General features: G+C 45.2%; 1 protein-coding gene across 1 annotated transcript in view; it reads right to left on the bottom strand.

Annotated features, from left to right (window-relative positions):
- Positions 1-24,239, bottom strand: part of EPAS1 (endothelial PAS domain protein 1) — a 239,835-nt gene that overhangs the window by 76,376 nt on the left and 139,220 nt on the right. The window contains exon 2 of the mRNA XM_082249957.1: positions 15,950-16,140. Within this exon, the coding sequence (XP_082106083.1) occupies positions 15,950-16,140 (191 nt within the window). The remainder of the gene's footprint in view (positions 1-15,949; positions 16,141-24,239) is intronic.

Genomic DNA, 24,239 nt, shown 5'->3' with positions numbered 1-24,239 from the left:
GCCTCTATGCAGGTACATACTGTAGATCTAAACGGGCACTAAGCAGTCCAATAATTGAAAGTAATGCCTGGTAAAAGCTACATTACAAATATTTATTTATGGCCATCCTTAGAACCAGCCAAGACACAGACGACCCAAATCTATTATCAGGTTGCAGCTGGCCCCCACATATGGGTCCTGATCTCTTCGATATTGTGGAAAAGGAAAAGACCGTTCTATGAAGTCTCCTCTTTTGTTCCTTAGAGTATAGTAAACAGTAAAAGTCAAGAGGTTCAATGATTTTTATCTGTTATGTTTGTTAAATAATCTGAAGTGGTGGAGGAAACTGTACTAATTAAAATGGCGAGGAATGAAAAATGTTATAAGCGTGCAAATAAAGGTCGAAGTGAAAAATATTGGCAGAAGAAAACTTCATGTAAACGTCTACATTTTGGCAGAAGATTCGGTTAGTGTTTACGATGAAAAAAACGCTACTTCAGGCCATGAGTAGAACAGCACACAAGTGTAGGCCAACCCATGTAAGGAGAACTAGACATGTCCTGTGAATGTATAACTCAACATCCTTCCAACATAAAACTACACAATTTTCATCAACTAGCTCATGAAAACTTGTGATTCACCCTATTATGTCATGAATAGGAAAGTGATGGGAAATCAAAAATGTTACAGTTTTCTCCAGAACAGGAGGTAAAGGGAAATATTCCAATGGGGACATCTGTTTTTGGTACCAAGAGAGAATTTTTTTGGGAAGGGGATGTAAAGGGAAATCTCCCCCATGGGACACAGAAAGCAAAAAAAAAAAAAAAAAATGGATTTTTGTAAGATCTTACCGTAAAATCCTTTTCTCTTAAGCTCATTGACAGACGTAGTCTTCTTGATTCTCAAGAGCTGGGTTATGTTGTCTCCGCAGGAGTAGGACTAGGCAGAAAGACAAAACGTTCTGGCTCCACCTTAGGGGCAGTCCCTGAGGGTATATCCTCCCTCTCTCTGCTACAGGGAATCAGTTCTGTTCTAAAGCAGTAACAGAGAATTTAACCCAACCCAACTCAATGATAGAGGGGCGGGTACTACGTCTGTCAATGAGCTTAAGAGAAAAGGATTTTACGGTAAGATCTTACAAAAATCCATTTTTCTCTATCGCTCATTGACAGGCGTAGTCTTCTTGATTCTCAAGAGCTGGGACATCCAGAAGCAGTGCCACAAATGAGGGGTGGGATTGACAAAATCAAATCCAATCTAGAAGGCCCAACCGGTGCCAAACTAGAAGTTTTAAAGGCTCATTATAAACAAAGAATGAGACTAAAGAAAAATTTTCCAACGGAAAAAACCCTCGAGGTAGACCACTGGTCTCCTCAAATTGCGGCCTGCAAAACCTTGCGGCCAAACGAGGCATCAGACGATGCCATTACATCAACTTTATAATGTTTAGTAAAGGTATGCACCGATGACCAGGTAGCCGCCTTGCACACCTGGACCACTGACGCCTGATGGCGAAAGGCCCATGACGCACTAAGTGCCCGAGTGGAGTGCGCCTTAACAGGGAACGGGGGCTCCCGACCCTTAATAGAATAAGCCTGTACTACCGTCTGTCTGATCCATCTGGAAATGGTCGCGGCAGATGCAGGCAACCCCTTTTTGGGTCCATCTGGGATCACAAAAAGTGAATCCGTCTTGCGAAACGAGTCTGTCGTTTTCAAGTATACCCTGATCGCCCGGACCACATCCAAGGAGTGTAAAGCAAACTCTCGCGGATGACTGGGATTAGGACACAGGGAAGGTAACACAATTTCTTCATTCAGATGAAATTCTGAAACCACTTTTGGTAGGAAGGATGGATTCGGACAAAGAACCACCTTATCTCTATGAACCACCAGATCTGGTGAACGACAAGATAATGCGGCCAGTTCTGACACCCTGCGTGCAGAAGTAATAGCCACCAAGAAGGCCACCTTCTGGGACAACGTAGGTAGAGGAATCTCCCTAATATCTTCAAAGGGAGGTTTCTGAAGAACCGACAACACTAAATTAAGATCCCAGGGGGGTAACGGCGCGTGCACTGGCGGAGCCAGATGTCGCACCCCCTGGATGAAATTCCGCACCAAGGAATGAGTAGCCAAAGGCTTCTGAAAGAAGATAGCTAATGCTGAGACCTGACCCTTGATAGTACTCAAGGCCAGTTTCTGCTCAACCCCTTGTTGCAGAAAAGCTAATATTCGACTAATCGAAAAAGACCGAGGACGGAACCCCAAAGGTTCACACCATGCAATGTAGGACTTCCATGTGCGATGATAAATCTTTCTGGAAGTCGCTTTCCTTGCTTCAACTAGAGTAGGAATAACTGAAGCTGACAATCCCTTGTCCTTCAGCACCTGGGTCTCAATAGCCAGGCCGTTAAAGCCAGCGATCGTAAAGCAGGATGGAAGATCGGTCCCTGAGACAGTAGGTCCTCCCTGAGAGGAAGTCTCCACGGGACGTCCGCCACCAGTCTGACCACGTCGGCGTACCAAGCTCGACGAGGCCAGTCCGGAGCTACCAGAATTACTGGAATTCCTTCCTCCTCTATCCTGCGAAGAAGTCTTGGCAGTAACGCGAGAGGAGGGAAGGCATACATTAGCTGGTATTGCCCCCACGGGGCGATCAGTGCGTCTGCGGTTTCTGCTAGAGGATCGCGGGAGCGAGCCACGAATCTCTTAACTTTCCTGTTGAATCGTGATGCCAACAGATCCACATCCGGGGTGCCCCACCGTAGGCACAACTGGTGGAAAACGTCTGGATGGAGGGACCATTCCCCCTGATCCAGAGTCTGACGGCTGAGATAATCTGCCTGCCAATTCTCCACCCCCGGAATGAACACCGCAGAGATTGCTGGAACAAATCGTTCCGCCCAGCGAAGAATGCAAGCCACTTCTTTGGCCGCTCGGACACTCTTGGTGCCCCCCTGGTGATTGACATAAGCCACAGCCGTGGCATTGTCCGACTGGATCCGAACCGGGCTGCCCTGGAGCTGCTCGGTCCAGTGAATCAGACAAAGTCTGATCGCTCTCGGTTCCAATACATTTATCGGTAACCTGGATTCTTCCGGGGACCAAAGTCCCTGGACAGATAACTGACCGAGAATTCCTCCCCATCCGGATAGACTGGCATCCGTGGTCACTATCGTCCAATATATTGGCAGAAATGACTTTCCCTGGCTGAGCATCGGAGACCGAAGCCACCAGACCAGAGACTCTCTGGTCTGTTTGCTCAATCGGATCTGATTGTCCAGGGATTCCGGATTCCGATTCCATCTGAGAAGAATCTCTTGCTGAAGAATTCGGGTATGGGACTGGGCAAATGGGACTGCTTCGAACGAAGCCACCATCAACCCCAGAACCCTCATGCAAGTCCGAAGGGAAGACCAGCTGTTGGACAGTAACAACTGGACTGCTGATTGAATCTTTCGGAGTTTCCCTACCGGAAGAAAAACTCTTGTCCTGACTGTGTCTAGAATTAGACCCAGATATTCGAGCCTCTGGGTGGGAACCAGAAATGACTTTTGCTGGTTCACCAGCCACCCGAATTCCTGTAAAGAAATCATAGTAATTTCTATGTTTTGTAGCAAGGTCTGAGGAGACTCTGCATGAAGCAGAAGATCGTCTAGGTAACCAAGGATCGATATGCCTCTTTGGCGCAGAAGTGCCAACATTGGGGCCAACACCTTTGTGAAGACCCGCGGAGCCGTGGCGAGACCGAAAGGTAACGCCACAAACTGATAGTGGTTCTCTTCTACGGAAAAGCGTAGAAACCGCTGATGTCCTGCGAAAATGGGAATGTGAAGATATGCGTCCTTGATGTCTATGGACGCTAGGACATCCCCTGGATGCAGGAAGGCTGCTACTGTGCGAATGGACTCCATTCTGAATCTTCTTATGTTGACAAAAGAATTGAGTGCCCTTAAGTCCAGAATTGGACGCACTTTGCCCTCTTTCCTGGGTATTGTAAATAGGTTTGAATAAAACCCTTGAAACCGTTCTGTCCAAGGAACGTGGACTACCACTCCTTGTTGTAGTAAATCTGTGACTGCTCTCCGCAGATCTTCTAAACGATCCGGGGGAAAGTCGGATATTGGAAGGGAAGAATCGCGCCGGTGGGAGAGATCGAAACTCGATCTTGTACCCTGACCTTATGACTTCGCAAACCCATTTGTCCGGGATTCTGGAAAGCCATGGATCCGGGAACCGGCGAAGACGTCCCCCCACCCCAGTTATGGGTGGGGGCGCACCTTCAGGCTTTGGACGGTTTATCTTCAGGTCTGGAGGGGGCGGGCTTTTGCTTGCCCGACCAATGACCCCTGACGCCTCCTGCAGGAGCTTTGGAGGACTTAATTTTTTCACCCGCGGGACGAAAAAACCTCTTGTGAGCAGAAAAAGAAGGCCCTCGTCTTTGACGAGTTCCTTTACCTTTAAAATTTTGCGGTAAAAAGGTGCTCTTTCCACCCGTGAGATCCTTAATGATCTCATCTAAGTTGGCTCCAAATAGACGCTCTCCTAAAAAGGGGATATTAGCCAATGCTTTTTTGGAACCTTGGTCGGCTAACCAACCTTTTAGCCACAGTGTACGCCTGAGAACCACTGCTGAGACTGATGCTCGCGCCAATTACCTAAAAAATGTCTTTTTCTTAAAGAAAAAAGTCTTGCCAGGACCAAAAGATCCCAGCAAGGAACTTAGGTCCTTACTCCTGACTAGACAGAAAAAAAATGATTCCCTGTAGCAGAGAGAGGGAGGATATACCCTCAGGGACTGCCCCTAAGGTGGAGCCAGAACGTTTTGTCTTTCTGCCTAGTCCTACTCCTGCGGAGACAACATAACCCAGCTCTTGAGAATCAAGAAGACTACGTCTGTCAATGAGCGATAGAGAAAAGCAGTGCTAAATAATATATGTGGTATAAATTACACAACGGCATGTATTCTAAAACACTCTTCAATGCAATAAATTAAACCTAACAAAATACAAACATAAATCTACCTGTGCAAAAAGTCTTATAAAATATTACTAAATAATGAAAAGAGTGCCACACTGCATATGCGCTAGAAATATTCAATTCATATAGTGTGCAAATTAGGTCATAAGTCCATGAATTTAAATAGATGTTCCATCAAGGAAATATATATGTATAAGTTGACAGCTTCCTGAAGACGTCTGGTTGTGACGAAACGCATTGGAAAGGGCTACTGGTAGTGACCTCATTTCCGCTCACGGTGAAATGCATGCTGGGTCCTGAAGCCTTGCGAAGCAGTGCTGCTCCCCCTACAGGTAAAGTGGGAGTAAACTCCAATGGACAATTTTTGCCTATAGCAAGGCATACCTATAGGTACATTAAATATCTCCTAAACATGCACCGTTTAGGAGACATTTACTTGTGAAGCTGCCGGTGATGCCACCAGCACATGAAACACATGATGCATATTGTGCTGTTGCTTCAGAGCCCTGTGCCGTGAACAGCGGCTCCCATGTGTGGGAGTGGCATCATCGCCAGCTCGTCCAATCAAAATACTGAAGCCTTCCAAGGGCCATCCCATCCCCCCCACCGCCAGAACACACCCATCAATGCTGATCGGATGACGGTCGGCTGCTGGTTTTCCAGCATGCCCGTCCAACAGAAGCCGGGCGTTAGGCTTCGGACAGGCTGCTGTACACACTGCCCGTATGTTGGCTGGTTTCTGTTGAACCGGCTGATACCGGCCGATATTCAGCCCATGTGTATCAGCCTTAAGTTTGCGGCTAGTCATCCTGGGTTATAGAATAATGCACAGCGTAATGTGAGTGCATATATTGTTTTGTTTCTTTTGCCTGATTTAAAATAAGGGTTAATAAAAGTGATGAAGTCTTTTCCAGGTCTATGTTTTTCATATAAATAGGAGTGATATAGAGGCATTTGAATCATCAAATTTGGGAGTCTTTTCCACTGGCTGCTGTGAGAGAGAAGATACCCTGAAGTGATATTAATCCCCAAGTGTAGAGGGTGGGGAGGAGTAATCTAACTAAAAGAAGAGAGGAGTTCATATTCTGAAGGACATTTTGAGCTCCGTAATATTAAGACGTCAACATTTCCTGGGTGTGTGATCCATTCTAAGGGGGTCTTGCCCCAGAGCACAAGAGTGTTGTTGCTGCACAAATGCACATGCAGCACCTGAATTGTGGCTGGCGTGGTGATGCACTTACAGGGGTGTGCTTGTGATGGTCTAATACAGTGTTTCTCAACTCTGGTCCTCAGGGCACACTAACAGGCCAGGTTTGCAAGAAAACTGAAATACATTACAGGTGATATCATTTGCTGCTCAGTGATTGCAGTATTCTAGTCTGCATCTCCCCAAGGTAATACTTAAAATCTGGCCTGTTAGTGGGCCCTGAGGACCAGAGTTGAGAAACACTGGTCTAATAGGAAGTGGATTAAATAAATATGGATGTCATGCAACTGGAACAGGTTGTGCTGGATTCACTAGTGCTGGATGGTGGAACACAGTGCAGTGTCTTCAAGGGCCAACAATGAAGGTAAGGTAACGGTATTGTCTTCGCTTTCACTGGCTGAAAATAATAGTCTAGGGGTGTCTTTTCAATTTTTAGATTAGAACTTGGATGGGTATGGGGAAACACATGGGATACTCTAAAAGAATTGAAATAGCTGAGGACACTTCTCTTCTTACTATTCTGACAAAGGCCTTCCACAATGTTCATTATTTGCTAGGATTTTCTTCTTTGTAGAACTAAGAACTTTCTCTAGGGCACAGGATTAGGTCAGTACTCACAATTCCACAGGATCGTCAGTTGCCTCTTTCTGATATCCAACAGTCAGTCTTCAGTGAATGAGACACAGACTCACCACACCACAGGACCACTGGACTATCTTCCCTCCACCAGGTATCCTCTGGTGAGCTTCTTCCCTCTGGCCTCCACCAGGTATCCTCCAGTGCACTTCTTCCCTCCAGCCTCCACCAGGTATCCTCTGGTGAGCTTCTTCCCTCTGGCCTCCACCAGGTATCCTCCAGTGCACTTCTTCCCTCCAGCCTCCACCAGGTATCCTCCGGTGAGCTTCTTCCCTCCAGCCTCCACCAGGTATCCTCCAGTGAGCTTCTTCCCTCCAGCCTCCACCAGGTAACCTCCAGTGAGCTTCTTCCTTCCAGCCTCCACCAGTTATGCTCCAGTGAGCTTTTCCAGACCATATGAGAGAAATCCCAGACTTTAGAAAATAGGCCCCCAGCTTAGACCTCGATGGCCTCCAAGCAGCATCTCCAGCAGACTGCCCTGAGGAGCAGAGTCCCTCAGACAGAAGACTCCTCTGGCAGGGCTGACCCTAGGATCCAACACACACACTGCTCCAGGCTTAAGCCTATTCATGGGTTCTCCAGCCACCTACTGGCCACACCTCCCCAGGGATTGGCTGGGTCCTCATACATATTCAAGCTGCGTCTCTACTCTTCCTCCCACTGTTCTTCTAGAGTTCTCTAGAATGCAGTGGGAAGTAATCAGACCAGTAGCCTGTGAAACACCGAGTAGCCTAAAACAATCAACCCCTGCTCCACTGATTAAAGTGGAGCCAAACTAAATTTACCTAGCAACCTACACTAATCAGGAGAATGCTACACTTAATTTATTTATTTGTTTTAATTTTACCACCTTCTGAGGATTTTTATTTTTTTTAATCTTGTGGAACTTTTGAGTTTCGCTTTAAATGTCTTTTAGATCTGTTAATATCTTGACCTTATCATGGCTTCAGCGACATAGCCGAATTATTACATGACCCTGTAGGTCCCTTCAACGCAACAACACAAATGAAGACACCTAGCCATGGGCAAAACTCATTTAGAAAAATGCTTTCTTATGTAGTAGCTCGATACATCTCACATCCAAAACTATCCTGTGATAACCTTGACTTCTGCTGCAACCTGGCCCCTCCACCCAGGGCACATGTGCTCCGACTTCCAGGCCCTGGCCACCCTATGCCTCTCTCAGAGAGACCCAAATGTTTAGCTGTCTTTGATTTGAACCATACTTTGGTCTTATCTGACAGCAAGTCTCTGGGAAGCATCAGAGATAAATAGCTTCTGGCTATCTCTGATCTAAATTGTGTGCTTATAATTTGAATCCATTATATTTACTAACCAAATGCAATTAATCTTCTGCAAAGCTGCGACTTGGAAAAGTCTGGGACAGATGCTGAACCACAAAGGCCCAATCATGATAATACTTTGAGAAAACATTCATTTCATAAGGTTCACATGCAGCCTGAGTGCTCGACTAACCAGATTCACGTCAGCAAAGCCTGTCTCGCTTCCGATTATTTCATATGCTCGGGACATGTTAATAGAGGGATTCGTAATCAGAAAAAACAAACCTTGTTTTATCTGACCTTTGTGATAAAAAGCAAAACACGAAGGACAAAAATATATATAGTGTTTGCACTATAGCTTATGAGCTTTAAACATTGGAAGAAACACTATTACCTAAATTATTATTATTTGACATTTAATTTATTAAAATGACTAGTGGGCTGGTGGCTTGCCCAGGTAAAAATCAAAATCATTAAAATAATTGAAAATATTTTTACCTAAAAAGTATTTACTTACTATGTACTATATGTAGTAGTTATTTTTTTAATATTAATTATTATAATAAATATTTAATATAATAAAAATGATCAGAATAATTTTAATAGGTCTGCATATCCATAATAATAAAAATCTGTATATAATGGTACATTTATCATTGATAACAAAACCCACCTTTAACCAAAACTTTTTTGGTTTTTATTTTTGGATATGCTTGGAAAGAATACATGTATATATGTAATGTATTGTTAGAGAGATTTCCCCTTACTTCCTCTGTCCCTGTATCAGCTGGGAAAGTGAAAAAATAAGTAGTTGTCACTAAGACAAGAAGACAGTAATAATACATTTACGGATAGTCAGTTCAAACACCGTTTTACTGAAAAAGTGTTTTGTTGAAGTCTGTGTTCCCGCATTAAATGGGGTAGGGAGACCTCTCCAACTGGGTCATAGACTATAGTAAAAACGCATCAGGAGTTCTATCCCTTCCTCACTCTGCCCAAAACAAAAAATGTAGCTGGAGTTGGGCTTTAGTGCTGTGCTAGCACACAATACTGGCTAACCATCTACGCTTGGGGGTTCCACCACTTTTCTCACCTAGAACACAACATACGGCTGGTGTAAAACAATTGGGCCTGCCTGCTAATTACTTCTTTTTATTAGATTATGCTTGCCACTCATTTACAAAATGAGACAGGTGGAGCATGATTTACAGTAGAGGTCTCCAAAACATCTACACAAAGGGCCAATTTACTGTCCTTTAGACGTTAGGGGAGCTGGATTGTGGCCAACAGGGGTAAAAATGTCCCAGCATTAGTGGGAGTAAACAATGCTCCAGGCTTGGTGGTCAGAGGGAGTAAAAAAAATTACACATCACCTGTGGTCAAATGTGAGGAATAGTGCTCCATCATTGGTATTAGTGGAAGGAATAGTGCCCATCATTTGTGTCAGTAGGAGGAATAGTGCCTCATCATTTGTGTCAGTGGAAGGAATAGTGCCTCATCATTTGTGTCAGTGGAAGGAATAGTGCCTCATCATTGGTGTTAGTGGGAGGAATAGCCATCGCTGGCATGAGTGAGAGGAATAGTGCCCCATTGTTGGTGTCAATGGAAGCAATGGTGACCCATAATTGGTATTAGTGGGAGGAAAAGTGCCTCATCATTGGTATCAGCATGAAGAATGGTGCCCCATCATTGGTATCTGTGGGAGGAATAGTGCCCTACCATTGGTATCAGTGGGAGGAATAGAGCCCTACCATTGGTATCAGTGGGAGGAATAGCCGTTGTGAATATCAGTGAGAGGAATCGTGCCCCATTGTTGGTGTCAGTGGAAGCAATAGTGACCCATCATTGGTATCAGTGGTAAGAAAGGTGCCCCATTATTGGTATCAGCAGGGGGGAACGGTGCCCCATCATTGGTATTAGTGGGAGGATTAGTGCCCAATCAGTGGTATTAGTGGGAGGATTAGTGCCCCATCATTGGTTTTAAGGGAAGGAATAGTGTCCCATTGTTGGTGTCAGTGAGAGGAATAATGCCTCATATGCCAATAATAATAATAATGCCAATAATGCAGAGAATGCATTACAGTACAAAAAAACAGAAATGTACTTTAGAACCACTATATTAAAGTGTCTAAGCACTGAAAGGCAGTAGTGCCTGGAAGTACCCGTGTACTGTCCTGTGTATCATGTAGTATATTTAGATCATGGGTGTCCAACCTTTTGGCTTCTCTGGGCCACATTGAGTGTAGAGAAATTTTCTTGGGCCGCATATAAAATATATACTATAATTAAGGTATACAAGTAATAAAACGCCGTCACGCTCTTCCCGCGCTGCCGCCCCCTCCCCCCCAGCACTAATTTAACACAACTAGAGGATGATCCCTTCCCGAGGCAGCCTCTGCCTACAGTTAGTTGGAAGCTGCTGTGGCCGTGCCCCCGACCCGACTTCCTTCCTCCCCATCAAAGAAAAAAAATTGTCAGGGGGCAGTGGGCCGCATTGCCTGCGGTTCTGGGCCGCAGGTTGGACATGCCTGATTTAGATCTTTAGGACCCAAGTACATGACTTCTCTCCAAGGCAGGCTTAAGCCCTGCCCCTCCTGCTGTTAATTCCTAACCCCTGCGCTTCAGCTGTTAAGTACCAGAGCTTTGGTGACCACTGTTGTTATCTTAGGCCGGTATCTCTGGTTCCGTTTCCACCAGCTAGGTTGCTAGGGGTTCCTTGAGCAATGAGCAACTTCTGCCTCCCAGATGAGAAACCACTGGCAACAGCAACATTCTTAGGTATCTGTAAGAGGGGGGGGGGGTGTTCTTTCAAATAAATACAACTATAAGGAGCATTAATCCCAGTGATCATCACACTACTGTACTATTAGCTGTAGATATAGTAATTATTAGCAGAGGCTCCCTGGGGAGCCTTTTCAGGGGTTCCCCCATGTTACAAAGGTTGAGAAAGGATGTTGTAGAGGCCCTTTTTAGGCCACTCACTCTCACAATGCCACAAGAAATGAAGGTTACAAAAATAAGTAGTGAGGTTCCTTTAAATTACATTAAAGCACTGGTAATCTAGCACTACAAATTTCAACAGCAGAATTTCTAAGAATAAAGATTTCTAAGAATGTATTGTTTATTCGAAGGCACAATTCAAGGTATCTGCTGAGGCATGCACAATTTTTGAATAGAACTGACTGTGAAATGTATGTGCTTCAGGGCAGTTAATCTGGCTTCAAGGCTATGTGCAGGACTAAGCAACTCTCACAGTTCAGCAATGAAATAAATTGCTACAGGAAATTGGGGCTGGATTTTGGACACTGCGTTCTTCCATGCAGGATAATAATCTGTAGCATGATGAAAAACTGTGCCATTATCTAATGCAGCCTTTCTATGCTTTTTCAACACAGAGGGACCCTTGAAATAACTTTCCGGTGCCAGGGAACCCCTACTAAACAGTACTATATCTACAACTCATGATACATTAGTGTGATGGTCACTGGAAGAATGCTCCTTACAATTGTGGTCTTTGGAAAGACTCCCTCCCCCTTACAGATAGCAAAAAAGATCAATGTTGTCAGTGGGAATTTACCTAAGAGCGGAAATTGCTCATTGCTTAAGGAACCCCTAGCATCCTCTGGGGGAAACCAAGGGATCTTTGGAACCCTGTTTGGGAAATCCTGATATGATGTATGCAATCCTCAATTAAATGGGTCTCCAGATAAAACAAACTCTGAACAGGCAGCTGCGAAGAACACCAATACAGTAAATCATGCAGTGACTTGCGAAAGTAAGATTTGGTTTTCCTAAAACAGCTTTGTGGTTCACAATGCCAGCCCTGTCCTCAACCCTACAGAACACCTTTGGATTGAATTGGAACTCAGATTGTCAACCAGCTCTGTAAAGACATGGGTTGATGAGTTTGGTCATGGGTTGACAAGTGTTGATGAGTTGGGTATGGAGGAACTTGAGGGACCTGCACAGAGCCCTGACCTCAACCCTACAAAACACCTTTGGATCGAATTGGAGATCTGATTGTCAACCAGTTCTGCAAAGACATGGGTTGATGAGTTTAGTGCAGAGGAACTAGAGGGACCTGCACAGAACCCTGTCCTCAACAGTGGTGGCCAGTCTATAGGGGGCGCAGGGGCGCCGCCCCCCCCCCCCCCAATCAGCATCTTCAAGGGAAAAAAATTACCCTTTAAAGCTCACTAGGGGCGCCGGAGCTATTGCAGTCTATGGGGGGGGGGGGTTTGGCATCCCACGTGGCTAGAGCAGAGTCGCTGATTGGAGGCCTTCTGGATGTCATTGGGGCGTAGAGCAATGCGCCCCGACACTCCCACATCTTCACTTCTAGTCCTGTGATTGGTCCAGACTCCAGCCTGGACCAATCATTCAGGACTCCCGTCTGACGTCGTCGTGGGGGCGGTGCGTGCGTCAGTCACTCTGACTCACGCACCTTCCCAGTCAGAGCGAGGAGGATCAGCGTGGTCGATGGTCGAGAGATGTCTCCAGTCAGCCAGGAGCAGGTAAGTAAATCCGCTGCCTTGTGTTTCTCCTCTGCCGCCACTGGTCCTCAACCCTACAGAACACCTTTGATTTGAATTGAAACTCCGATTGTCAACCATAAAGCTATGGTTTGATCAGTTTAGTGTAGAGGAATCTTTGGTTAAATCAGAATGCTGATTGTGAATCAGGTCTTCTTATCCAACATGAGTGCCTGACCTCAAATCTTCTTTTGGCTGAATGGGCAAATATTCTCCCAGACACTCCAAACTCTTGTGGAAAGCCTTGGGAAAGGGCCTTTTCTGTTCCAGCATAACTGTGCTCTATAAAGACAACTCCATGGTTTATTTAAGTTGATGTGGAGGAACTTGACTGACCTGCACTTCAGCCCTAAAGGATGAATTTGAATGCTGATTGCGACTCAGGTACTTTGGTCTAACAGTACCTGACCTCACAAATCAGTACCTGACCCACATCTGCTATTGATGGGCCAACACTATCCCCTTTGTGATTAATTTAACATGGCCTTACCCAGAAGTGCTTTCTCCTTTGAAAAGGATTATTTGCAATAAAATATAAAAAGACTAAAGTTCCTCTTTAACCCCATATGCTCAGATTTGTTGCACTTGTAAAAAGTCACATACCCTGTTATTCCATAACGATAGGTATTTATATACTGTAGTCAGGGCAGCCATCAGAAATTTTGGGGCCCTTTACACAGTTTTAGGCCTGGGCCCCTCCCATGGATCCGACCGCCAACATTCCCTAAGGCCAACCTACTATGTCATCATCATCCTCCAGTCGCATGTCCTCCTTCTCCTCCAGTCCCATTTCCTCCTTCATGCCATGTCCTCATCCTCCCCCAGTCCCATCTTCTCCATCCCAGTAAAATAAATGTGAATGGTTCTAGTAAATGCCACTCCTCCTGTTCAAGAGTGAACAGCTGGAGAACAGAGGAGGGCAGGGCCTACAGCTGTGTGTGAGGGCTAGCCTGCAAGGGAACGGTGGAGCTTAAAATTGAATGGTATTGCGAGGACAGGTTGCAACCCAACCCTATTTGGGGCCCCTCAGGATGCCTGGGCCCCTTACATGTGTATGGGCTGTACCCCCCTGATGACAGCCCTGACTGTAGTGTCAAATGCAATATCCCATAGCACTTTATATGAAATAACCTTTCATATAGTTAGACCTATCAAAGTAATGAAACATTGGGAAGTTATTATAAAATTCAGTAGCAAGTCTGTTCAATCCAGAAGCCAGCAGAATTTATTTTTTTAGGAGCCAGCTCTGCCGACAACATTTTGAGAAAACCTCAAAAGTTTGATAGCGCCTGTAAATTTTAAGAAGCATTGACTACCTGGATCCAGGAATCCCAGTCCTGACCTAATTATTTTATGTTATTTTTTGCAAAGCCTGTTAGGATGTTATTTTATTTCATCGCCATTTAGCAAAAGTTTTTACGAATGAAAGATAACTACTGACCATCTGATATAAGAACTATCAGTGTTGCACCACAGCAACCAGACTTCCCCTTTCATTTTTCAATTCTCACTTTTCAGAATGACTATATGCATTAGGGCAGCCCAGTTCGTGACACAACCATATGATAAGGATCAGTGGAGGATGGGAATGTCTTTTTCTAAAATGAGGTGACCTTACAAATCTCAGCAAAGATGTCATGTAAATGACAACAACCAAACATAATCAGATTATCCTTCAGCTGTTGCAGACAGGATGCTAAAGACTTACATGGTGCTCTGAGGATAACCGGAAAGGAGGATGGCTCTTAACCTGCTCTACGTGTACCAGGAAAGGTACGCCAGCTTTAATAAGGTGGTAATGAAGTTACTGTGATTAGGTGGCCTCCATGGCTATAGATGAAAACTGCTACTGCAAAATAGTAGAGGCAACAGCTAGTATTCCAATACCTTTTACAAGTAATGTGATCCCACCAATGTAATAACCAATAATTGTCTTGAATTGGCATTCATCCTGCTGATCAATACTAATGAAAAGCAACAGCTGAGTTTAATGTGACAATACAACATTTTACTGTACATGTACTTAACTTATATTAAATTAGGGTGGATTTGATTTAAATCAAGTCAATTCAAATCATGATTTTTAAAGGGCAACTGTCATCTAAGGTGAGTGAATGCCCACTAAAAGCTCGTACACACTATAAGAAAATCGGGTGAACATTTTCGTCCAAAGAATTTCCTTACGATTTTCATATAGTGTGTACACAACTTTCGAACGCTGATTCTTAATTTTTGTATAAAAATTCTCGAAGGGACAAACTCAAAAAAAAATTTCGGACGGAAAAAAAAAACAACGATTTTCGTTTAATGTGTACCGTTCTCGTACGACTTTTGTACAAGAAAAATTTGAAAAGAGACTGCGCGCGATCAGAAACAATAAACAAAAAAAAGCCTTTGTCGTCCGAGACTTTTCGTACGAATTTTCGTTCATCGTCTTCGATTTGCTGTAAAACAACGAGGAAAATCGGACCCTCGTTCGCCTGGTTTTCTTATAGTGTGTACTAGAGATCGACCGATTATCGGCAAAGCCGGTATGCACTTTCCCAATATACCAAGGTGACCGATATTGCCGATATTTCGGAAAAAGTGCTTGTACCGGAGTGATGCCTGCAGCTAGAGGTATCACTCCAGTACCGGCGTCCATAGCCGACAGTCGGCTGTCTTGTAATGACAACCGATGTGGCTGATAAGCCGCTCGGCTGTCATTACAAGAAGTGGGAGGAGACACCCCCCCCTCCCTCCCGCCGCCTTCTGCCTTGTTTTGGATAGATTGTTTATAGCGCAAAAATAAAAATCGCACAGGTGATCAAATACCAGTAAAAGAAGGCTCTATTTGTGGGAAAAAAAGGACATCAATTTTTAGGTACAGCTTTGCACGACCGCGCAATTGTCCATTAAAGTAACGCAGTGCCGAATTCCAAAAAATGGCCTGAACATTAAGGGGGCAAATCCTTCCTGTCCAGAAGTGGTTAATACAAACAAGATCAATGATTCACATTGATACAATACAATATAAATAAATCAGATGTTTGGTTACTCAGCTGCCCCATTCTAATAAAAAAAAAATCTACAATTTTCAATTCAACCCTTTGAAAAGTATCGATTTGCACATTTGAGATTTGCGAATTGAGAAAAAATTGGTAAATTTGAAGAAAATTCAAAAAATACATAGACCGAATTCTGAATACGAATTGAGGAAATCAACCAAAACCAAACGTACAGCGATCCACATAAATAGGGAGGTTGTCCTCTGCTAAAATACTTGCCGCTCAGAGGTGTCCTTCTTTCCTATCTCAGAAAGTTCAGAGGTATATACAGATATTGTCTTACCTGCAGATAAAAGTTTCTGTGTGCGGAGGAAGCTGATGGTCAGACGCATAATGGAAGCCTTGTCCAGATGAGTGCTGATGTTCTGGGGCAAAGGAAGTTGATGTGCCAACTCATAGAAGACCTCCGTCTCCTTACTTCTCCGACACCTTGCCGCATCTCGAGACTTTTCCTTCCTCCTCTCTGAACTGCTCCTATAAAAGAACATATTAAATGCAAATTAGAATAGACAATGTCATATTGGGACTCATCATTTTCAGTCGCATCTCTATATGACCACAATACATGACATACAGTAACACCCAAGGCCACTGCTAGAAATCAAGGGGCCCCATACAGCCCTCCTGACGGATCCCCCCCCCCCCCTCAGCCATGCCTACACCCCACCTCAGTGCAGAGGAAAAGGGGAACTGACTTTACCCAACTACACCCCGAAAATGAAAAAAAAAGTCCCTTCTCTACTTCCACCTCCTGGGCCCCTCTGTTAACCTGATGGGGCCTTGGAAATTTAATTTAAGCCCTGGTAAGCAAGAAGGCGTGAGGGTGTGGTCTAGTAAAATCTATTTATTCATTTAAGCAGAAATGAACAATAAAGCTGCCCAGGGCCCCCTGAATTAGCTGATGGGGCCTGGGCCCAGTACAACAGGACTGGTTGTACTGCCTTATCAGCGGCCATGGTAACACTGGTTGTCAGTAGAGGGAGGCATAGTGCTCATTCATTGGTGTCCGTGGAAGGAATAGCGCCCCATCATTGGTATTAGTTGGAGGAATAATGCCCCATTGTTGGTGTCAGTGGAAGGAATAGTGCTCCTCTTTTGGTGTCAGAGGGAGAGTGTTTGCCCCATCATTGGTGTCAGTGGGAGGAATAGTGCCCCATTGTTGGGTGTCAGTGGGAGGAATAGTGCCCCATTGTTGGGTGTCAGTGGAAGGAATAGTGCCCCATTGTTGGGTGTCAGTGGGAGGAATAGTGCCCCATTGTTGGGTGTCAGTGGGAGGAATAGTGCCCCATTGTTGGTGTCAGTGGGAGGAATAGTGCCCCATTGTTGGGTGTCAGTGGGAGGAATAGTGCCCCATTGTTGGTGTCAGTGGAAGGAATAATGCCCCATTGTTGGTGTCAGTGGAAGGAATAATGCCCCATTGTTGGTGTCAGTGGAAGGAATAGTGCTCCTCTTTTGGTGTCAGAGGGAGAGTGTTTGCCCCATCATTGGTGTCAGTGGAAGGAATAGTGCCCCATTGTTGGCTGTCAGTGGAAGGAATAGTGCCCCATTGTTGGTGTCAGTGGGAGGAATAGTGCCCCATTGTTGGTGTCAGTGGGAGGAATAGTGCCCCATTGTTGGTGTCAGTGGGAGGAATAGTGCCCCATTGTTGGGTGTCAGTGGGAGGAATAGTGCCCCATTGTTGGTGTCAGTGGGAGGAATAGTGCCCTATTGTTGGGTGTCAGTGGAAGGAATAGTGCCCCATTGTTGGGTGTCAGTGGAAGGAATAGTGCCCCATTGTTGGGTGTCAGTGGGAGGAATAGTGCCCCATTGTTGGGTGTCAGTGGAAGGAATAGTGCCCCATTGTTGGGTGTCAGTGGGAGGAATAGTGCCCCATTGTTGGGTGTCAGTGGGAGGAATAGTGCCCCATTGTTGGGTGTCAGTGGGAGGAATAGTGCCCCATTGTTGGGTGTCAGTGGGAGGAATAGTGCCCCATTGTTGGGTGTCAGTGGAAGGAATAGTGCCCCATTGTTGGGTGTCAGTGGGAGGAATAGTGCCCCATTGTTGGGTGTCAGTGGGAGGAATAGTGCCCCATTGTTGGGTGTCAGTGGGAGGAATAGTGCCCCATTGTTGGGTGTCAGTGGGAGGAATAGTGCCCCATTGTTGGGTGTCAGTGGAAGGAATAGAGCTCCTTCTGTTCATTCTCAGCTTTTCATAAAACTATTGTTCGTGACCTTACACGTATCTAAACATGAACACAGGCAGAAAGACATATGCCTGTCCAGGTTCTCATCTCAATCTACTTTGCACTACAGGGTTTTCCAACAAACGGACTTCAAACAAACAATTCGCACAATCATCACAGCACTTGCAACCACATTTCTACAAGTCCAGAATTGTACAATGATAATCAAAGAGGTAAAGCTGCTTACTTTTACCTGGCCTTTATTGGGTCATGTAGAATCAGCCTTAAAGTGGACCTTTATTCTTGCCTAAAGTTACCATAGATAGATTGATAGAAAGAAATTTGATACATACATAGATAGATAGAAATTTGGCCAGACTTGATGAATTTCGATCCATCGATGGCTGTTTCCACTCTACAAAAGGCAATCTAACGATTGTCTTTTCAAGTACAATTCCCAAGCTCTAGTGCTGGTAATTCTGTCTGAGGCTGAAGACCGATGCTTGTGGCTGGGATATGCGGTCCCTCAGTACTATAAAATTGATGCTTATAAGCCGGTAACTCAGTGTACTCAAACGTTATAAATATTTATTGGCTACACAGGTTACATCCGGTAAAACAATTTTAACGCGTTTCGGCCGCTATGGCCTTACTCATAGAATGATGCTAGCCAATAAAGGTTTACAATATTTGAGTACACCGAGTTATATGCATCAACAATCAACTTTTGTTGAACGGGAATATTGAAAAATGTTCATTCGATCAGCGGCTGCTGTACGGATCAGTGGATTCTGATAGCAGAGGAGTCACAGCTGTCAGAATACAATATTCCTTTATGCACTTTGATTGGCATGAATGGGCAGCTTATCCACTTGTGGACTGCCTGTCCGCAATGTACTGCGAATGAGCTGCCTGCACAGACAAAGCGACATACCCGTACGTCATTGCCTGCTTCTAAATTTAGGGCGTGCGCCCCCGGTGACACCTGCTGTGATTGTACACAGTGGGAATCTCTCAGCTAGTCCTGGACATTGATTTATGGCCTGGGACCTGCTGATAGGCTGTGTCCAATCACAGCCCAGAGCTCTGTGTTGACAATCAACACAGAGCTCTGTACAGAGTGATTAGTGCCCTCATCAATGCAGAGTGAATAGTGCCCCCCATCAATGCCGAGTGATTTGTGCCCCCCATCAATGCAGAATGATTTGTGCCCCCCCTTAATGCACAGTGATTAGTGCCCCAATCAATGCAGAGTTATTAGCGCCCCCCATCAATGCAGAGTGATTACTGCCCCCCTTAATGCACAGTGATTAGTGACCCAATCAATGCAGAAGGATTGGCGCCCCCCATCAATGCAGAGTGATTAGCGCCCCCCATCAATGGCAAAGCAGGGATAAGAAACAAAGATCTATAGTAAAAAGCAGCACATATTACACATTGTTAGGCACATATTTAACCCATTTGATCAACCTAGATGTTAACCCCATCCCAGCCAGTGTCATTAGTACAATGACAGTGCATATTATTAGCACTGATCACTGTATTCGTGTCCCTGGTGATGTCAGTCAGTCAGTTCTCCCCCCAGCGTCAGTTAGTTTTAGATTGCCCTCTGCACTATCATAGTGCCATTATATGTCGCTGATCACCTCCATGAGTAGTATACAAAAATAAATTCCAGAATATATACTATAGCAGGCGCTATAACTTTTAGGCAAAACAATCAATACTGTATATACTTATTAGGATTTTTTTTTTTTTTTTTACCAAAGATATGTAGCAGAATATATTTTGGCCTAATTTTTTGAAGAAATTTGTTTACATTTTTCTTTGGATACGTTTTGTAGCAGGAAGTAAACAATTTTTTCTCAAAATTTGCCTTCTTTTTTCGTTTACATCGCACAAAAAAAAATCTTAAGCCCAGAAAAAGAGACCTCTATTTGTGTGAAAAACATTTGATACATTTTGTTTGGGTACAGTGTTGCATGACTGCGCAATTACCAGGTAAAATAGGGCAGTGCTGAATAGCAAAAAAATGGCCTGGTCATGAAGGGGGTAAAATCTTCTGGAGCTCAAGAATAAATGAGCTGCACAATCGAATGAGCAAAAAACTTTGCATGCAGCTGACCATTTTTATGAAAAATAAACGGCACTACAGTACAATGTAAAAGAAAAAAATATAGGTTGCTGTGATAGAGACTAAATAGGACACACTCTTCCTCTGTTGGTTAAAAATAATTAAATATTCATTTTATATGAATGTTTTAGGTTCACAATTGTCTTTTCATTAATGGGTAACTCCACTTGCGTTGGGGAAAAAAAATAGCAAATAAAGAAAACACAATATAGCGTATACAATTGCGACACAAATCATATTGTAATTGAATGTTATTAAAAACTACTTTTCCGTTTCAATCTGCAGCTGCTGTAATTTTCTGAAAATGCAATGCAATATGGCCGCCTGGGGCTGTTCTGTACACAGAATGTATACTGACCACACCCCAGAAACATCATTTCCTGCTTGTGTGATTGGCTCAACAATTTTCCCAGAAGTCTGCACCAAGATACAAGTCAGATTTCTGGCATCCCCTGCAACAAAAATGTCATTTTTGGTGAGATACTCCCAATAGGAACAAGTCTAAAGGGATGCAGGCCCAGCAGCTTTCCTCATTAGGGCTCTGCAGCTGCCACAGCTGATAGATAATTATGAAACCACTCCCATTTGACCCACACAGCAAAGAGGAACAATGATTTCTTCAGAATAACAAAAAGGTAGGAATCTGCAACAAAGCTTGTTAAAATCCCTGTAATGTACATAGATCACCCAGAGTGGAATGTGGAGTCACGCTTTAAATAATAAATAAATAAAAAAAAAAACTGTGTATGCTTGGTACACTTTATGGTATAAATATATAAACTGAAAAACATTGAGGCGGAGTTCACACTGCCAGACATCGCACGTGGTTCCACACAACAATGCTGTGCACATCATATGCGATACAGTTAGTATGGCTAAAATCGCATCACATTTGCACCAAAATGTTGCAGGACCCCTTTTTTTGGTCCGCACTGGAATCAGATTGCATGGGTCTGAATTCCATAGTTCGCACTGCGTTCTGCGAACCGATTTGGGGGTGTCATTAACTTTACACTGACACCCGCAGCAGTTCTCAGAGAGAAGTGTGAACCGCCTGCAATTTAGATGTGATACGGGAACCTGCACTTGCTGTGGTTCCTGAATCGAACCAGTGTAAACTCAACCTAACGCTCATTACCAAATCGCATGGCAATGTACTGTACAGTAGGGCTGCAACGATGCGTAGACTACGAAAAATCGTCGACGTGCGTGAAAGGCGTCGACGCGTCAACACGTGACGTCACACGCATACCAAAGATACGGCCGGTTCTTTCAACTTCACTTCCGCCACCAGTATGAGACTTCCAATAAGACTTCCAATGCAATGCCCTCGATGCCCGTGCACAGTGGAGAACACTGTGCACGAGAGTTGGATTTTTCGGCAAGATGTTTCCGCAGCGCCGCTTTAAGCATTGCCGGCCGGGCCGCTGCATTGATTGGGGCTGCTGCAGGCTGATCCCTCCCACTGTCCCACACAGACGAGATGTCATGCGCCACTCCAGCAACAGGTGAGCCTGAGGGGTCTGCACTGGGAGGGGGGTCTTACTAAGTGGTCTGTACTAGATGGGAGGGCTTACTGTGGGGTCTGTACTGGGAGGGGGCTTACTGTGGGGGTCTGTACTGGGAGGGGGCTTACTGAGGGGTCTGTACTGGGAGGGGGCTTACTGAGGGGTCTGTGCTGGAAGGGGGCTTACTGAGGGGTCTGTACTGGGAGGGGGGCTTACTGAGGGGTCTGTACTGGGAGGGGGGCTTACTGAGGGGTCTGTACTGGAAGGGGGGCTTACTGAGGGGTCTGTACTGGGAGGGGGGCTTACTGAGGGGTCTGTACTGGGAGGGGGGCTTACTGAGGGGTCTGTACTGGGAGGGGGCTTACTGTGGGGTCTGTACTGGGAGGGGGCTTACTGAGGGGTCTGTGCTGGAAGGGGGCTTACTGAGGGGTCTGTGCTGGGAGGGGGCTTACTGAGGGGGCTTACTGAGGGGTCTGTACTGAGAGGGGGGCTTACTGAGGGGTCTGTACTGAGAGGGGGGCTTATTGAGGGGTCTGTACTGAGAGGAAGGCTTATTGAGGGGTCTGTACTGAGAGGAAGGCTTACTGAGGGGTCTGTACTGGGAGGGGGGCTTACTGAGGGGTCTGTACTGAGAGGAAGGCTTACTGAGGGGTCTGTACTGAGAGGAAGGCTTACTGAGGGGTCTGTACTGAGAGGAAGGCTTACTGAGGGGTCTGTACTGGGAGGGGGGCTTACTGAGGGGTCTGTACTGGGAGGGGGGCTTACTGAGGGGTCTGTATTAATTACAGGATTAATTAGCTAATCAAAAAAACACTCAATTAAGCCAAAAAAATAAAATAAAAATAATCGTTAGATTAGTCGACTAATCGTAAAAATAATCGATAGATTAGTCAACAGACAAATTAATCATTAGTTGCAGCCCTACTGTACAGCAGAGCCCACACAATTCATACACCATGCCATGTAGTGTCTTGAATTAAAAAATATCAAATACATTTACTTTCTCTACTAGATTTGAGTCCTCGTTTATTTTGAACAATTGGATGGCTATGTGCCATGCTATATTAGGCTGTTCTCCATATATTCTATGAGATACTTTTATTAGTCAAGATATGTAACTTTTTCGAAGATCCTTTATTTGTGGAAGGTTCCCATTACCTATTCTCCTTCTGGGTCACAGCTTGAACCCATTAGGGGTAACCCATAGGGAGGACACGGACACGCTATTCCTATTATTGAAACCCCATTGACTTCCACGTCTACATTATTTATTATACCTATTAACTTTTCATTATCGCTCATTGACTCTCTCTATATCTTGTATACCATTTGCCCACTCTATATTTGGACTCCATCTTCTTTACATTTTTGTTGTATCCTTTTTACACTTCTGTTGTATCTATTGTATGTACATAACTCTAATAAAATACTTTGAACGAAAAAAAAAATATCAAATACATTATTTCATCCATTGCAGGGTGTTGCAGCCCCTTTCTATAATGTGTCACCACTTTGCGTTTATTTGGCTTGGACTCTAAGAGCCGAAGCGCACGTCCTCCCCTTTACCCGTTATGTAAGCGTGCCTTCACTTTGTGTGTTTGTTCTGTCGGAGCAGATTAAACCTCCGGTGCTCTCTGTGAAAACTCCCCTCACTTCTCAATGCCGGCTCTGATTTACAGAAAGCTCCTAATGCCTATCTAATGAGTAGTCAATGATTTCCATCATCCCGTGGAGGAGATTTTAGGAAATAAAAGTATCTCTACTGTTTATCAGATAGAAATAAAAAGGTGGCTTGTGTCTGCCCAGTGTGTGCATGGAGAGGAGCCCAACCGATACCAACTGACATGTGGACAGGAACACGTACAGACGTTCCAGCGGGATGAATGGAGCCGATGGTACACATCAAAGATCTCCCAATATATGCAGGGCCATAGATAAGGGGGTACCACCAGTCCTCCTGTACGGGGCCCTGGCCAGCAGGGGGGCCCAGGCAGCAGGGTGAATTGAATTACTGGAACCGATCCTCTGTATGGCTCTCTCTGCAACAGCTGAAAACTGGCTACTGCTCTCCCTCTCATTGGCTTTCAGCTGCTGCAGAGAGAGCCATACAAAGGATCGGTTCCTGTAATTGCCCCCCCCCCACCGCACTTATCGCCCTCCCTGTGCACCATACATTTCCCCTGGCTGCTCAGGCCCCCGCCACACTTATCAAACTCCCTGTGCACCATGCATTTCCCCTTGCTGCTCAGGCCCCGCCACACTTATCACCCTCCCTGTGCACCATACATTTCCCCTGGCTGCTCAGGCCCCCGCCACACTTATCAAACTCCCTGTGCACCATACATTTCCCCTGGCTGCTCAGGCCCCCGCCACACTTATCAAACTCCCTGTGCACCATGCATTTCCCCTTGCTGCTCAGGCCCCCGCCACACTTATCACCCTCCCTGTGCACCATGCATTTCCCCTTGCTGCTCAGGCCCCCGCCACACTTATCAAACTCCCTGTGCACCATGCATTTCCCCTTGCTGCTCAGGCCCCCGCCACACTTATCACCCTCCCTGTGCACCATGCATTTCCCCTTGCTGCTCAGGCCCCCGCCACACTTATCACCCTCCCTGTGCACCATACATTTCCCCTGGCTGCTCAGGCCCCCGCCACACTTATCAAACTCCCTGTGCACCATGCATTTCCCCTTGCTGCTCAGGCCCCCGCCACACTTATCACCCTCCCTGTGCACCATACATTTCCCCTGGCTGCTCAGGCCCCCGCC

The sequence above is a fragment of the Pelophylax lessonae genome, assembly GCF_965119305.1.
Source record: "Pelophylax lessonae genome assembly, chromosome: 3".
NCBI lineage: Eukaryota > Metazoa > Chordata > Amphibia > Anura > Ranidae > Pelophylax > Pelophylax lessonae.
The sequence above is the reverse complement of the archived record's forward strand: the minus strand, read 5'-3'. Positions and strand labels throughout refer to the sequence as shown.